Here is a 17,373-nt window from a genome sequence, read left to right on the forward strand (position 1 = left end):
GTTACTTTTAAAGGCTAATGAATAGACTCTGTCAATGCCAAGAATACTCAGGCCTGAGAACTGAATCTTATCTCATTCGGTTGCAACATCTTGGACAAGCTGAACCACCAGGGCTCCTCGACCCCTTGGCTCTCATTCCCTTTTCCTGGGAAGAGTGCCAAGAGTCCACAATAGTCCCAAGACAGCTTTCTGTTCATGCTCAGAGGAACTCATGGGGCAGGACTCCTGAGGGAGGAGAAAAGGGGAGGGAACTGGAAGGGGAATATATACTCTGCGCACATGACTGTGAACTCGTGCATGCTTCTTGTGAGTTATCACACTTGGTAGAAATAAAGCTTTTTTCTCCGAAACTATTCTTTGAGTGTCTGTTGACTCCCACTTCCCTTTCCCGGGCGCAATATTTTTCCCACCGGAGGGCAAAGCCTCATAAGGCTACACATCAAACTGGATGGGGAGCTGTGTGTTGGGATTCCAGCATTGGACTAGACCAGTGTTTCCCAACCAGTGTTCCGCGGCACACTAGTGTGCCGCGAGACGTTGCCTGGTGTGCCGTGGGAGGGAGGCGGGCGAGTCGGGCGGTGAGAGGCCTTAGGCGCCCTGCAGAAAGGCGTCCTCTTTGTGGGTGGGTTCTCCCCCCTCCCTTAGCGCATCGTATTTAGTTGGGGATTCTGGAGAGGGGGGCGGGGGCGCGCTGGCCCCGAGCGGAACAGACGCGCCGTCGTCCCCACCTCCCTCTCCTCAGTAGCTCCGAGCCGACTGACTGAGGGTGGGACGCGGCCAGCGGCGTCCTCTCTCTCTCTCTCTCCGCCTCCCAGCACCGCTTTTCCCGAGGCGGACGCGCGCCTAAGGCTGAATGGGAGCAGCCTGGAGGCTTGGCGGCCTCTCAGCGGCTCATGACGGGCGTCCCCGAGGCGGGAGGTGCTGAGCAGGGGCTCTGCGAGAGGGCGCGAGGGATGCGTGGTGGTGCCTGCGCGCGCGTGACTTAAGAGGGCGACCTGCTGCCTCTCCTCTCTCTCCCCTCCCTCCCCTCATGGGCACGGAGTCCCCGGCACAGCTTGGCGCTACTACAGCTACAGCTGCTGCTGCTCCTGCTTGGATGAAGGCGGCTGCTTCTTCCTAACGCCCAGCCTCTGAGGGACCGCAGTCTCCCGCCCTTTTTTTTTTTTTTTGGCGGGATGCTGAGGTAAAGGATCCCCTCGCGCGCGGGCGGGCATCTCTTTGGGCAGGGCGCCTGTGGAGGCTTAAGGTGGGGAGTGTGGAGGGGTTGCCGCTTGCGAGGGGAGGGTTCATATTGTATTGGGCTGCGGTGTGGGCGACACGGCTCTCCAATGGCCAGCCCGCGGAGGAACATTGAGTTGGAGCATTTCGAGGAGAGGGACAAAAGGCGCACTGAATAAAGTATTTTATAATTTTTCATATTTCTGTTTACTTACTATTTCATAATAAAGTAATTATAAAATACTTTCTTTGTGTTTATTTGATTCCTATTAAAGAGAGTTACTTTATATATAGTCAATATAGGCACAGAGTTAATTTTTTAAACATTTTCTAATGGTGGTGTGCCTCGAGATTTTTTTCATGAAACAAGTGTGCCTTTGCCCAAAAAAGGTTGGGAAACACTGGACTAGACGACCCCTGGGGTTCCCTTGAATTCTATTATTCTCTATATTAATTTTTAAATTATATTTCATTACTTTCACCAGTTTCAAATTTGTTACCCGTTTCTCTTTGGGATTTGGCTCCCCGCCTTTCCTCCCATGCTGTTTTTGTACGCATCCCTTTTACGCACTGCATTATATCACATATTTCACCTAATACAGGTTCCTCTATTCTATCACATATTTCGCCTATAAATTTCTCTCATTCTCACTTTGCTTTTGTTTTGCTTTTTCCCTCCCCGCCCCCAAACAGGCTTCCCTTCTCCGCTTTAGCTGAACTTCCCGCATTCTCTCCTTCAAGTGCGAGCGCACCTCTCCTGCAGCATCTCTATGTCCCACTAGGCGCGGTTAGCTCCGCCTAACTGCTGGCGACGCATGCGCAGCTTTCCTCCGCGCTGCCGCTGGCGAGCAGCCTTGTGGGGCCGGCGGGGCGCAAGATGGCGGCGGCGGTGCTGCAGGCGGCGTCTCGTCCGGTGAGAGTCGCGGTCGCGCGCGTTTCCTCCTGGGGGGCCGCCCTTTCCCCCGCGCCGGGGTGGCCTTGGCTGCGGGTTGTCAAGTTTCAGCCCCTCAGAGACGGAGGGTTGTTTTGTGCGCCGCCTTTCTCCCGAGAGGGGCTCGAGGCGGCTGACAGATTGGGAACGTTGAAAATTCGGCCATTAGAAAGCACCCAGAGTTTGGCGCCATGAGCCCCGTCCTTTCCAGGCCTGTGCTGGGGGGGGTGTGAAGGACACGAGCGTCTCATTTCATGTCAGCTGCTGTGTTTCAGGTTGGGGAGGTTGGCCTTGGGGGACAGAGAGCCGGGATTTCGTCCCGTGAGTTATTGGCCCCCAAACACAAGCCCACGCTAAAGTCTGTCTCTTCTCCCCCCCTCCCAGAATAAACTCAGGAATGTAAATAAGTCTTTTGCTTGGTTGCCTGTAGGAAATATTGTACTGTAGTGCCTTCTGCTAGCCAGGCATTTATTCCCCGTGAGTCACCCCATCAGGGTGCTACAAATGACAAACAATTGCGTCTCCAGGTGGGTAGGCTAGTAAATTATTTGTGGGCTCACACTTTCGTGGTCTTTCCCTCCCAAGGCTAAATCTGGAAAACCATTTGTCAGCAAATCAGATAAAAATATAATTAGATTTCTTAAAAGAACAGATGCACTGATTACTTGCACAAAATGTACCACACTTTGACCCGATTTATTTTTGTTATAATAATAGATCTTCCGCATACCATGTGTTGGACAAGTAAGGGGTTATTATGTTGACTGGAGGATGGTACGTGATGTTAAGAGAAGGAAGATGGCTTTTGAATATGCAGATCAGAGGCTGCGGCTGAATTCCCTTAGGAAAAACAAAATTTTGCCCAAAGAACTCCAGGTAAGATGAAAATACTGTTTTAAGATATTCTTGATTGTAGCAATGAACCAGGCATCTCCTCTCCATCTACATCACAGATTAAAAAATATATTTTATTTCAGTATGATACAACCATTGTAGGTTATGAACAGGTTATGAATAGAATCATCTCCTGATTCATTTCCCACAGTATATCCATTGCTTTTTACATACTTTTTAAATCATTGGTTTATCCAATTTCTATTCTTTCCAGGAGCTAAGAGTCCACTAAGCAAATAATGGTATGGAAGAAGGTAGCCAGTTATGTGCAGTTACAGTATTACACTGAGGATCAGTTTGGAATGTAACCTACTGCTTGGGAATCCTGTAATTTTGTTTTAAGTTATTGTGTCTTTATTGTGATGGGTTCCCTGAAGTGGCATCTATTATGCATTGAAAACCTTTCTCATTGTGTCCTTCAATTAAAAATTCCAGGCAGTTTTTTACTGGTTATTCTGTTCCAGACTACTCTTTCTTAAATTTAAAAGGCATAATGAAAGCTCTTTTGTTTTCTATATGCTTTTAGAATTTAACTGTTGGTTGTTCTCCATAGTGATTCAGTCCTTTTACAAAATTCCTTTTTCTTTTTCTAAATGTATTGTTGTAGGTAGTGTTTTTGTTGAGTACCTGTGTACATGTGGCATTTGAATGCTCCAGGCACAAACTGTTAAAGAAAACAACACTTGTGTTATAGTAATTTAAAGTCTTAACCAATTTATTACAACACTGGGGCTGACCTGCCCTCCACCATTCCTCACCCATTAACTTCCTAGACCTTCCCCTTCCCACACCAGGCAACTACTAAGATTGCTTTTCACTTTCCCATTTCTGAAGCGGCTTCTCTCTTCAGTTTTGCAACCCTGCTTTGCTCTCGTTTTTACCTTCGCCCCATGTCCATGCTTCTTCCCTCTCCTTTTGTGCAAGCAGCCTTGCACACAAACTTCCCACACAGTAACATCCTGAATCTACCTCCACCTAAACATTGGAACTATGCACGCTTTTCATCTTCTGCCCAGGTATGAAGCCACCATCCCTTTCATCTTCCACCCTATTCCCATGCCTCCTACTCCGTCTTTTTTCGCAAACCCCCTTGCACCCCCAGTTTCATCTTCACTCCCTTTTCCCCCTCCATATTTCCTCATTTTTCTCAACTCTCCCTTGCAAAATATTAAGAAAATACGAGGATCGCTTGAAGGAGTTGGTTATGTTTAGCCTGGAAAAGAAGAGACTGAGATAGCCATTTTCTTAAGGGCTGTCACATGGAAGTTGGAGCAAGCTTATTTTCTCCTGCTCTGGAGGGTAGGACTCGAGGCAATGGCTTCAAGTTACAAGAAAGGAGATTCAGACTAAACATTTGGAAAAACTTTCTGACAGTAAGAGGAGTTCAGTAGTGGAACAGATTCGAGACACATGTTATTTTTGCCTGTGAGTTTGCAGATTCCTACCTGGGGGAATTAAAGCTTTGATTTGTCACAACCATAGTGGTTGTAAAACTGCTGTTGCTGTCACATTTCCTTCCTGTGTTGCTAAACTTTTAAGAGACAGTGTCCTTGTGAATGATATATACTACGCGTCTCCCAATTTACACAGGGGTTACATTCTGGACCTCTGTATGAGTCAGTGAAATGTGCATAAATGGGAAGCACCTTAGAAAATCCTAGTGGCTTGCAAGGAGACCCTCGCCACAGCCCAAAGAGGATGTCCTCTTCAGGCTCTGCAAAGGGTCTCCTCGCAAGTCACTAGGACTCTCTATGGTGCTCCCCATTTCCAGGTTTCAGCAGATTGAATGCCAATAGATGGTGTGTAGATGGGCTGCTCCCTGTAGTAGCTCCAGGACTACCGATGGGTATTACCGCTGTTTTTATTTGTTCCAGGAAGTGGCTGAAAAAGAGATTGCTGCCCTTCCCCGGGACACCTGCCCGGCGAGGATCCGTAATCGATGTGTTCTGACATCCCGTCCACGAGCTGTAGTGTGGCGATGGAGGTTAAGCCGAATTGTCTTCCGCCATCTGGCTGACCATGCGCAGCTCTCTGGAGTACAGAGAGCAATGTGGTGAGCCACCACCACCAAGGCTTTTCTTCAAAAAAGACAAAACTGAGTTCTATTTCAACTCCTAGGATGAATTAAAGACACATTATATAACTTGCAGCATGTAAGGAGTGGGGGGTGGATAGACCCATTGGTAGAAGACCCTTAGCTAGAAGGGGGCAACCTTGTTTAATTTTGTCAAACCTGCCACACTTGCTCCTCTTGTACATTTAAAAATGACATGGAAAAATAAAGCAGTCCCACGCTTGGATTTTGTTTGTCCTTTGCATTTAAGGTTTGATATATAACATTACATTGTTGCAGGGTGTATATTGCTAGCAAATCTGAAAATATCACATAGACACAAAATTCAGATACACTACATAGTTACTACATATATTTTCTTCCTAACTAAGCTGCTAAATGGATTGGTGCAGCTCTCACTGCCGCTAGATGGAGTGCATGGTCCAAAAACAATGGCTAGGAACATGAGGGTTTAAGTAAATATAGTTATCCTATATTTTGCAATTCCTGTTGTTGGGTCTAGGACCTCAATGTCCTGTTATTTTGACTATTGCAATAAATACATTACAGCTTGTTCAGTCCATCGCTGTCCTCACTGAATATCTCCATAAGGACAGATTGGCACAAATCCTCATCAGCACAGAGGAGGAAGCCAGAGTGAAGCATCAATAACCCTGCCCCCTGGAGCCTCCCAGCAACGTACTTAACAGTCCTATTACATGCTAGTTAATCTGCATGCTTCAATAGTGCTCTTGAAATGGGCACCATCAATCTCTGTTTTCCTTGTCTGTACATACAGATTACGCATACATGCCCTGAAACCTATTTCCTCAATGGTTAGAAGTGAAAGTTTCTTATACAGAACTTGGGCAGGTGTGGGTAGTAAGTAGATGTTGATTTCAGACAACAGACAGTTGCACTCAAACTAGCTTACTTATTTTTATCAATTTCACAAAAAGCACTTAAAGCTTTATGGAAAAAGGGCAACACATTTGAAGGAAAAGCCTTTCTGCATGCTTTATTTCCCATCTCCAATCTGAAATGTAAAACTTGTTTTTACGCAGAAGATTATGTAAACAGCACACTTTCTCTGATCTCAGCAGAAGCCCCATACAAAAGATGTACATTTAAGATGGGTATTTGTTCAAATATCTATTGGTAAATCATCTTTGACTTGCTTTTCTCGACTCTCAACCCAGGCTTTGTTAATTGACCTCTTCATTTCATCATCGCCTTCAGCATACATCTTTTTCAGGAGATTCATCAACCCTTCACTCGGGTCCGAGGTGTCATAAGCAGCTTTCCTAGAGCATACAAACATACAGAAAATAATTACATCACCAGTTACACACAAAGTTTGGTATGCATTAAGATTTAAATACGTACAAGTAAGCAAACAGTAAAATAATGAGAGCTCCAATCTTAAACCTGTTTACCTGAAAGTTTTATTAAAAATCAGTGGAACATATACAGAGGGATTGTTAGGATTAGACTAAAAGCAACTGGCTGGGAGAGATGAAGCCTGGATAACTTTCAATTACTGTCTTGTTTCTCCCCACTTCTGCTTACAAGCCTCCCAACTCCCAAATATGAATCTGTGCCCTCTCTTATAATCAAAATACAAATGTTAAAAGTACATAGATCAGACCTCTCAGGGAGTAAGAGGTGGGGACATGAAAAAGTACAGACATTAAACCTGTCACTTGCGCTTACTATTCCTTCTGTATTACACCACACCTGCAGCCACTCTGGTAAACTATCCATATATCCCCCAGGAAGCTTGTTTTGTATATTGAGAACCTTGGGTTTTGCTACAGGACAAATTAGTTCCTGAACATCTGGCATTCAATGTAGTATTCATTCCAGAAAGTGACATGGCCCTTTTGTGCAGCAAAACAAGCAACCAGGTTTTGCATATATTTAGTGGAATATTAAGTATTCGTGTTCTTGTAAGGACACAGGGAAGATTTCATTAAAAATACTGTGGCCTATTTCAGGTATGAGTAGCAAGAACCACCAGTAGGAAAAACCGGTTTCTGCAATAAATGTTACAAGCAAAGATTAAAAGCTCATTGTGTTGCAGTTTAGAAAGACATGGAATTGAGCCAGCTTAGCCCAGCGGTTCCATCGAAAAACGCATAGCTTGGATCCTGCAATCGCCCACAGGCAGCAGTTTGAAACCTGTGGGCGCTAACTGGCTTTTTTTAATAAAAAAAATTTAAAGACATGGAATTGAATTCTATTATGAAAATGAACAAGTTCTAAATAAGATGATCTGGCAGAGCAGACTTAAAGAGATGCCTATCAGGAATACTCAGCAGACAAGGTTATTGAAGTGGCACAATTTGACCCACTAATAATGGAACCTGGATTAGACTTTTGCCTCAAAGTCTTTTGATTGCCACAACTGGCAACACCATGACAATAACTCTCAGCATCAAACACCAGCTCAACTGACAAATATTTTGAATGGATCAACACCACTTTGGGTTAACAAGCCTAATCTGCAAGTCCTTTTTTTCTACCAAACGCAATGCAACAGAAGAAGAAATAGAGGTGCACTTACTCCTTCTCCTTCGTCTCTTTTTCAACTTGTGTTAGGCACTCCCATTTTTCCTCTTGCTTTTTCCTACATAATATCAATATCATATCTGTTTTGATCTGCAAAAATAAGAAAAGCACTACAAAAAGTGAAACTAGGTGGCAGAATTACCGAACAGGCTAAGTATCAATAACTTTATTTTTAATAGTATTTAAAGAATGGCAATTCAGTTATGTGAGTTAAAATATAGAATATGGACAACAGGCAGCAGCAACAAAAAAGGGGGCAAAATGAGCAGGAGAGATGGCGTTGTATGAGCAATTTTCGCTCACATGTAAAGTATAAAATAGACTAATCCTGTGCAACACTTTTGCCAGCCAAAGCCCACCCACTGAATTTGTTGTGAAACATTCAGAATGGGGCTCGTGTTAGCAGTATGTTCATTGTTAGTAATTTAGGACAAGGTAATTGTTTTCACCAATCTGAACTTTTTTTTGCGTTAATTCTCTACACAAATCTCAGAATAAATGCTCTGTTATATACAAGTGTTGTTTCTCTACTAGACAGGTCACATGATTGTAATTTGAAGGTTGCGAGATACAGTATATGCATTCTCTTGGGTGCAGCAAAAATTTCTTTCAGCTGCACCCAAGAGAAAGAATCTATCCTTATCATGTTCAATTGTTGTTGTTGTTTAGTTGTTTAGTCGTGTCCGACTTCGTGACCCCCTGGACCAGAGCACGCCAGGCCCTCCTGTCTTCCACTGCCTCCCGCAGTTTGGTCAGACTCATGTTTGTAGCTTCGAGAACACTGTATCAAGTTCAATACTGCCTGCCTAAGAAACCACATATATAACATGAAGGAGAGTAGGCCCCTTGGATGGCATCGAACAAAGTGCTTCTGCTAGTGCAGGGACTTGTGGCTGTGCAGCGTAACTCCACTCTCTCTCCCACAGCTCTCCAGAGCAGATTTAGGGAGGGGGGAAACCACTGTGCTAATGGAAGATCTTCTTTGGATACTGTTCATTCTTCCGAAAAGACTGGTTTCTTTGTGAAAGACTCTCTTGTTATGTCAAGTGGTACAGCCCAGATTTGTGACCTCAGGGACAAGTGGGCCTCTGAGGTATGTGGCTGACTGTCCTCTATTGCCCAGCAATATTGAAAACAGAACGTAAATATATGGGCAGGAAGCCTATCAAGAAAGGGTATCTATCCATCGTGAAACCACAAGTTACAGAACTGATGGCTCACCCCCTAGCAAGTGCCTAATGACTAATCTGCAGCAGGTAGTAACACAGAAAGCAGCCCTAAGCTGTGGAAACCGTAGGAATCTACAACGTTAGCATGTACTTGAAAAGAAGCGTTTACCTTCCATGAGCTGCTTTCCACAGAGATGGGTTTCAGAAGATTGTTGAATGTCATAGTGTAGTTCTTGTTATTCAGATTCTTCACCAGCAGATCAAATGATCTAGAAGGAAGAAGAGATTAATCATAAAGGCACAGCCATGATCTATCAAATTCAGAGAAAGCTGACATGGAGGGGGGGGGGAATAAATTGCTCTGCACCTAAAATCTAGTATCACAAATCTAGAGTAACATACAAGACATACCGTATTTTTCGCCCTATAGGACGCACTTTTTCCCCTCCAAAAATGAAGGGGAAATCTGTGTGCATCCTATGGGGCGAATGCAGGCTTTTGCTGAAGCTTGGAGAGCGAGAGGGATCGGTGTGCACCGACCCCTCTCGCTCTCCAGCCTTCAGGAAGCTATCAGCAAGCCTGGGGGAGCCCGCAGGAGTTCCTGCAGGGCTCCCTAGGCTGCAGATAGCAGCCTGCTGCACGGACCACGGGGCGCGCTAAAGCAGAGCACCCCGCGCTTCGGGCAGACATCTGGCAGCCCCACAAGCTTGGGGGACAGCGGGGAGGCGGAGCACCGCCATACCGCTGTTCCCCGACCTAGTTTGGTTTCCCTGACCTGGTTTGGGGGGGGGAATAAAGGAAAAAAAGTTTTCCTTTATTTCCCCCCAAAAAAACTAGGTGCGTCCTACGGGACAAAAAATACGGTAACTGAAGCAAAAGAGCTCAAAAGGGAAAAACAACAATAAATACTACAAAGATAACAGAAGCGGGTAAAAGTCAAGCCCAGAGATATTCGCATTAAACTGTAAGGAAATTAGTGTGACTTTAAGACACAGTAAATAACGATTCAGTGACGCAACTGAGTTGGCTAGATGCTAATAGACAAGTCCCATGAGGCAAAACAGCAAAATAAATTGGGTGAGGGGGGGAAAGCACCCATCAGATCAAAGTGTCCAGCAATTAACCAGAGCTCAATCAACAGAAGCAATTATGGCAAGCAGACAAGAGAAACAAAGTGGAGACGGAAGTAAGGAAAGCAGAAAAAATGGAAATGGAACTCAGAGGGGGAACAAGGAGCTGGGGGCGAAATCTAAAGAAAAAAGGCATCAAACTGAGATGTATAAATAATTATGAGAAAGCATATGGTACTTCAAAATCAAGAGGGGTAGCAACTATAATTTCAAAGAGATGAGGGTTTAGTATATTAAAGATGAAGAAAGATCCTGAAGGAAAATACATTATAATTCAGGGAACAATGGCAGGGGAAGAATACACTATAATTAATACTTCTGCTCCTAATGAAAATCTGGTGGAATCTTTTCATAAAATGTTTAAGGAGATGGAGGATTTGAATATATGGGCTATATGATTATGGCAGGAGATTTCAATATAGTATTAGATAAACAATTGGAGAAGTCAAATCCAGAGGAAAGATGTAATAACATTACAGGATTAGCTAAAATTATGAAAAGGAAAGATATGAAAGATGTCTGGAGAGTGATGAGGGGAGGAGAGAAGAAATTTGCTTTCTTCTTACCAATCCATAAGACCTATTCAAGGATCAAGTATATATTCTTTTCAAAATATATTCATATACTGTACATCAGTTTGCGAAGGAAATTTAATACTTTAATAACTATTTCACTAGCTTCTGAAACATCTTAATATGGGAACAAGCAGCCAGGGACAAACAAAGCAAGAAATGATTCAAGACACAATCTGTACTTCCTGGCATTTAATGAAACACCCACCTTTCTGTGAAGTGCACCTTCACATTCTCAGCTGGCAGATGCTGAACTCCACTTAAAGTGATGTAGATTTTCAAAAATTTATCTGACTGATCCCAAGCTAAAGGGATTAAAAGAAAGCTGTATTTATTACATTCATTCCAAACTGCTCTCCCTGGGTGATGACCTTAGTGAGCCATTTCTTCATCTTCTAAGATTTTAGCAGGCACTGCCCACACCTCTGCAAACAATTCTGGCAAGGCAACCATGAGGGCTAGAAACATGTTTGTTTTTAATGTAAACTAGAGTTGCCAGGAAACAATTACCGTATGTTCCGGCATATAAGACGACTTTTTAACCCGGGGGTCGGGGGTCGTCTTATACGCCAGGTATGGTTGTGCGGGTCGCCTGAGTGTTGCCCTCCATAGCAGTAAAATCCAATGGGAAGCTCTCCACCGGCTGCCCATGCTCCCCCCCACAAGACATGGGGCGGGGGGGGGCAGCTCCTCTGATGTCCCTTGGAGCACCTTTGAAGCGGAGGCAGGAGGAGCAGGAGCAAACCATTGTCCCCAAAATAAGCGGGGGGGGGGGAGAGAAAGGGAAATCCCTTCTCATGGCTCGCTAGGCTTCCTGAGTGCCGAACCTCCCCGCTCACCCACATGGACCACTGAAGCAACACCTGCCTCAGGTGACCCCCAGTGTGTATGCGCATTTTCTACATTTGTGCGTGTCTCCACTCTCTCTCCCTCTCTGCCCCCCCCCACGGATGGACACCGCCAAGCTCAGGAGTGAAAGAGAGAAAGAAAGAGCACGCTTTCAGGCAGCTGGCGCGAGGGGGGGCGCCTGCACAAACCGTGCTTACGAGCCCTGTGCTGTTTCTCTTCCCTCTTACGAAAGGGTGGAGGGGAGAGGGAGCTAGAAGGGGGGGAGCCACGGAGGGGGGCACATGGGTCTCTTTCATGCGTGCGCTGGGCAGGTAAGCGGCTGTTTGGCGGCCTTTGGGGCTCTGTGAGGCAAGGGAGGTGGGGGGGGAGATGGGTCCAGTGAGGGAAAAGAGGGGCGGCAGCTTCTCCTCCTCCTCCCCCCCCCTCACACGGAGAGCGGTGGAGGGAGCCCTTCCCACCAAAACAGGGGCAAGAGGCGGCTGCGCTGGCCTGGCGGCCCCACAAAGCACCGGGCAGGTGGATCATGAGAGGGAAACATTGACTATTATACCGAGAGAGAGAGAGAGATACCGTATGTTCCGGCTGCCACCGAGGATGGAGGCAGCATGAGGCAAGCAGGGCTTTGAATTCCTCCCCTCCATCCGCCCTTCCCCTGATCCTCCTGCGAGGCCCCCAGCGCCCCAGCTGCGGTGTGCATACAGGGATGAAAAGAATGGCTGCCTCTAGTTGGCTGCAGGCGTTGGAAGAGGGATAATCTTATACGGCGAGTATATCCCAAACTCTATATTTTAACTTGAAAAGTTGGGGGTCGTCTTATACGCCCAGTCGTCTTATATGCCGGAAAATACGGTATGCATCAAGTAACAGTTATTATGGTTTTCATGTGCTCCTGCAGGATCACCAAAAAATCCCTTGTTCATGACATAAAAAGTACATCAATCTCTGCACAATAACCTACTATTCCATATATACCATATTTTTCGCCCTATAGGACACACTTTTTCCCCTCCAAAAATGAAGGGGAAGTCTGGGTGCATCCTATGGGGTGAATGCAGGCTTTCACTGAAGCTTGGAGAGCGAGAGGGGTCGGTGCGTACCGACCCCTCTCGCTCTCCAGGCTTCAGGAAGACATCCGCAGCCTAGGCAGCCCTGCGGGAACTCCCGCAGGGCTGTCTAGGCTGCGGATAGCAGCTTGTTTCCCGGAGTGCTGGGCGCGCTGAAAGCAGAGCGCCTGGCGCTTCGGGAACACATTCACAGCCTAGGCAGCCCTGCAGGAGTTCCCGCAGGGCTGTCTAGGCTGCGGATAGCAGCTTGTTTCCCGGTGCGAGGGGCGTCCTGAAGCAGAGTGCCCCTTGCGCCGGGCAGACATCCGCAGCGTGGGGAGCCCTGCAGGAGTTCCCCGCAGGGCTCCCCTCACTGCGGATAGCAGCATGCCGCCCGGCGCGCGAGGCACACTGAAGCAGAGCGCCCCGCACGCCGGGCAGACATTGGCCAGCCCCACAAGCTCGGGGGACAGCAGGGAGGCGCAGCGCCGCCATCCCGCTGTTCCTCGAACTGGTTCGGTTTCCCCGACCTGGTTTTGGGGGGGAAATAAAGGGGAAATTTTTTTTCCTTTATTCCCCCCCCCAAAAAAATAATAATAATAAAAATAGGTGCGTCCTATGGGACGGAGCGTCCTATGGGACGAAAAATACGGTAATCCAACCTATGATTCATGGATTAAAAAATTATATACACTGGCTGTGATGTTAAGCAGTTTACTAAGCAGTTTACAAGATGTTGATATTCTCTTGAGTCTCTTGTATTAATTCAAAAGGTATGGGTGGCTCAGACCTACCATAGTTGTTGATTTTCACTGTGTATCCTGTTGGAGGTGGTCTTTCTTCTTCAGATGTTTCTGCTTTTATTTTGATTGGTAACTGGTTCTTGATTTCTCTTTCTATCTTATTCTTTTCTGACAGCAACACATCATGAACTCTCTTTCTTGATGCTTTTTTCAAAAGCTCTTTCACCTCATCTAAATCTTTATGTAGCTGGATGAAACACACAGAGCACACAAATCTGTAAGATGCCTTGAAAGCAAGTGCTGATAAAAAATTAAAACAATCCATACAGTACAATCAAAGCATGAAGTGCAGAACAGCAAACAGTTAAAACCACAAAAAGCACATTAAGGAAATAACTTAATCAGGCCAACTAAAGTATCACAAAATATCGTACAAATTTTTGGCATTTCCACAGAAACCATCCAGCCTGGAGAACTTGCAAGCTTGCACATTATTTTGTGTTATTTTGTTTGGTGTAAAAAGATATTCCTCCAATATAGATATTGAGCATTTCGTATGGGTCGAACTAAACATTTTAAAAATGAAACTAGATTCTATTGTCATTTAAAAGACGACATACTGAAAAGTTGTGAGGAAGACAAGAGGTGAGACACCACTACTAGAAAGTTCCTCTCTATAGTTAGGTAAAGGTAAAGGGACCCCTGACCATTAGGTCCAGTCGTGACCGACTCTGGGGTTGCACGCTCATTTCACTTTATTGGCCGAGGGAGCCAGCTTCCAGCTTCCGGGTCATGTGGCCAGCACGACTGAGAACCAGAGAAGCACATGGAAACGCCGTTTACCTTCATGCCGGAGCGGTACCTATTTATCTACTTGCACTTTGAAATGCTTTTGAACTGCTAGGTTGGCAGGAGCAGGGACCGGGCAATGGGAGCTCACCCCGTCGTGGGGATTCAAACCGCTGACCTTCTGATCAGCAAGTCCTAGGCTCTGTGGTTTAACCCACAGCACCACCCGCGTCCCTTCTCTATAGTTAGCAGCTGACTAAATTCAGAAGATCAGGCAATCTGGAGCATAGCTGTCAACGTTTTCCTTTTTTTGCGAGGAATCCTATTCGGAATAAGGGAATTTCCCTTTAAAAAAGAGAAACGTTGACAGCTATGATCTGGAGAAGAGACGTTAATACTTTCACTCAAGAAAGTAACAAATGGTGGAATCGATGTCAGAACAGATCTTTTCCCTGCTATCCTTTACAGTCAAGCAGGAATGAATTTGTGCCTTCTGATTCCATGTAACACTAGACCTCTCTTCACAATTTGCCCTCCCTGCCTAAATGCACGAAGGGGTGGGGGTGCGGGAGTGCACACCTTTTCACCCTGCTCCCGATGTCACATGCTCCCCAGACCCTTCACACTCACTTTTGCATTGAGTGTGACAGCATTACAGGGCACCAGGTTCTGAACAAAAGGGAATCCTACACAATCACAGTATGTGTGCATGTTGTCCTGCTCTTGCCATTGTCCTGCTCACTGTAGAATGTGGGGGGCAAGCAGGGCCAATAGAACATGCAATATTGAGAATGTGACCAAGAAGCACCATCCCACATAATAATAATACCACCTTTATTGTTGTACAACCTGTGTACAATGAAATTAACAGAGCCTCCCCCCCCCCAACACTCAATCTCATTGCACTCTATGTGCTTGTTGCACAACACACCAACCCTGAAAGTCAGTTGCACTATATTATTTTCCATTCAGCAGCCTAACAACCCACGGATAGAAACTGTAAAAAAGCCTGTTGGTACAACTGATTATACTTCTATATCTCCTGCCCAAGGGTAGATTAAAGAGGTGCTGGCTGGGGTGTGACTCGTCCCTGAGAATTTTTTTCGCTCTCCTAAGGCAACGATCCCTTGCGATGTCATCCAGCGGGCTGAGGACAGCCCATGATATCACGTACTGTGTTCACCACCCTCTGTAAAGACTTGCTGTCTGTGGCTGTCAAGCCAACGTACCACACTGTGATACAACATGAGAGGACGCTTTCGATTGTGGACCGGTAGAAGGAGGTCATCAATTGTTGTTTACTTCCCGCAAATTTATTTCTCAGCTTGAAGGACAACTTCAGTGATTGCATAGGTCACCATTCCACAGAAACTGCAGCTAGCCTTAAGAAGTCCAGGGCATCATGCATGGATAAGGCAAGATTCAACCAGAGACAACCCAGTTTTATTGCTAGCTGTTTGTCAAGTCACGCAGAGCCCCCCCCCCCCCCAAGCCTGTTCGCAAGTTTCTGAGCTATATATATCTCAGTCAAAAGAAATGAATGTAAAAGCAGCATCTTAAAGGGTGAAAAATTATTAATTACATATATATCCCACCTTCTTTCCTCCCCCCCCCCCACACCACGCAAGGAGCTCAAGAAGGCAAACATAGTTCTCCTCCCACTTCATCCTCAAAGCAGCAACCCTGTGAGGCGGGTGTGGATGAGAGCCAGTGAGCAGCCAAGGTCCCAGTGTTCAAAATTCCCTAGGCGTCAGGCACATTTTGCTACTGGTGTGGGTCCAATTATAACTAGAGTCGTACCTTGGTTCTTGAACATAATCTGTTCAACTTCCTAAAACCAAGGTGTGGCTTCTGATTGGTGACAAGAGCTTCCTGCACTCAAGCAGAAGCAGCACTGGACGTTCGGCTTCCAAAAAACGTTCGAAAACCCAAACACTTACTTCCAGGTTTTTGGCATTCGGGAGCCAAAACGTACGAGTACCAAGGCATTTGGGAACCAAGGTACAACTGTACATGGAGATGTCTGGGCACCAGGTTGGCGACTGACATCTCCATCAAGCCAGCTGACTTGTGTGCGGCAAAAGATGTACGTTGTCATTGTTATTAGCCTTTATTGGCATAAGTTTAAACAATAAAATCGTTAAATCATCCAAACGCATTGATAATCCAAACACATACAATATATAAGACTAGGTAAAGGTAAAGGTAAAGGTAAAGGTACCCCTGCCCATACGGGCCAGTCTTGATAGACTCTGGGGTTGTGCGCCCATCTCACTCAAGAGGCCAGGGGCCAGCGCTGTCCGGAGACACTTCCGGGTCACGTGGCCAGCGTGACATCGCTGCTCTGGCGAGCCAGAGCCGCACACGGAAACGCCGTTTACCTTCCCGCTGGTAAGCGGTCCCTATTTATCTACTTGCACCCGGAGGTGCTTTCGAACTGCTAGGTTGGCAGGCACTGGGACCGAGCAGCGGGAGCGCACCCCGCCGCAGGGATTCGAACCGCCGACCTTTCGATCGGCAAGCCCTAGGCGCTGAGGCTTTAACCCACAGCGCCACCTGTGTCCCTATAAGACTAGGTAGCCGCCACTGAATAAACCAGGCAGCTTTAGATTTAGCTTTAAAGATTTTGTTTTGTCCTTCTGCACTGCTGCGCGAATCATGGACATCTTAGTCCTCCATCATCACATCAAGGAAAGTAAGTGCAGGGCTGAGTACAAATAAACTTGATACTACAGCAACCTTTCCACAGGCCTCCCAAATGGAGCTCACAGACCACAGTTCTTGCGTACTGGGACAAGTGAAACATTGTAAGAGCAAACTCCAATCAAGCAATGTAGTTGAGATAATAGAATCATAGAACTGGAAGGGACCCCGAGGGGCATCATGTCCAACCCCCTGGCAAATACACATTCTGTTGTAGTGATGGTGACTCCGGTTTAAGGGGCCTTTGGGCGCCTAGCTTATATATCGGAGTTTCTCCCAGACCCGCCTTTTCCCCAATGCGCCACCATCTGGGAGGCATCTGCGTCGTCGCCTCGCTGTTTTGTCCTGTTTGACGTCGCCTCGTTCCTCTCCCTTCCCGCCCGCCTCTTTTGTCCCATTTCCAAAGGGGTCCTTTCTCCCGCGCTCTGCACATGAGCAGGAGCCCCCTCCTTCCTCCCTCTCCGCCCCCCCCCCCGGGAGCGGCCCCCGCCGGTCCCCTCGAGGCGCCCAACGGCCCTTCTCCCCTCGCTCGGCCCACAGCCGCCCCCGCGCGCCGCGCGCCTCCGCCTCACCTCCTCCATGGCTGGAACAGGGGCCCGCGCATGCGCCGCCCAGCACCGCCCCCCCCGCCCCGGAGGAGACGCAGAAGCGGCGACGCTTGGCGCGCCCAATCAGAACCGCGCCGCCCCCCCCTTCCTTCTGACCTTA

The 17,373-nt window shown here is 46.7% G+C and overlaps 2 protein-coding genes across 2 annotated transcripts; one reads left to right on the forward strand and one right to left on the reverse strand.

Annotated features, from left to right (window-relative positions):
* Positions 1-1,971: 1,971 nt before the first annotated feature.
* Positions 1,972-5,343, forward strand: MRPS14 (mitochondrial ribosomal protein S14). The gene is made up of 3 exons (XM_079981817.1): positions 1,972-2,131; positions 2,867-3,025; positions 4,918-5,343. Exons 1-3 carry the CDS (start codon positions 2,096-2,098, stop codon positions 5,098-5,100), a joined length of 378 nt encoding a protein of 125 aa, XP_079837943.1. The 5' UTR covers positions 1,972-2,095; the 3' UTR covers positions 5,101-5,343.
* CACYBP (calcyclin binding protein) lies at positions 5,344-17,303 on the reverse strand. Its single transcript, XM_079981762.1, has 6 exons — positions 17,238-17,303; positions 13,225-13,420; positions 10,747-10,843; positions 9,006-9,105; positions 7,663-7,757; positions 5,344-6,400 (listed from the first exon to the last, which is right to left on the reverse strand). Exons 1-6 carry the CDS (start codon positions 17,244-17,246, stop codon positions 6,241-6,243), a joined length of 657 nt encoding a protein of 218 aa, XP_079837888.1. The 5' UTR covers positions 17,247-17,303; the 3' UTR covers positions 5,344-6,240.
* Between the last annotated feature and the right edge of the window lie 70 nt (positions 17,304-17,373).

This window comes from Podarcis cretensis (assembly GCF_951804945.1).
Source record: "Podarcis cretensis genome assembly, chromosome: 6".
NCBI lineage: Eukaryota > Metazoa > Chordata > Lepidosauria > Squamata > Lacertidae > Podarcis > Podarcis cretensis.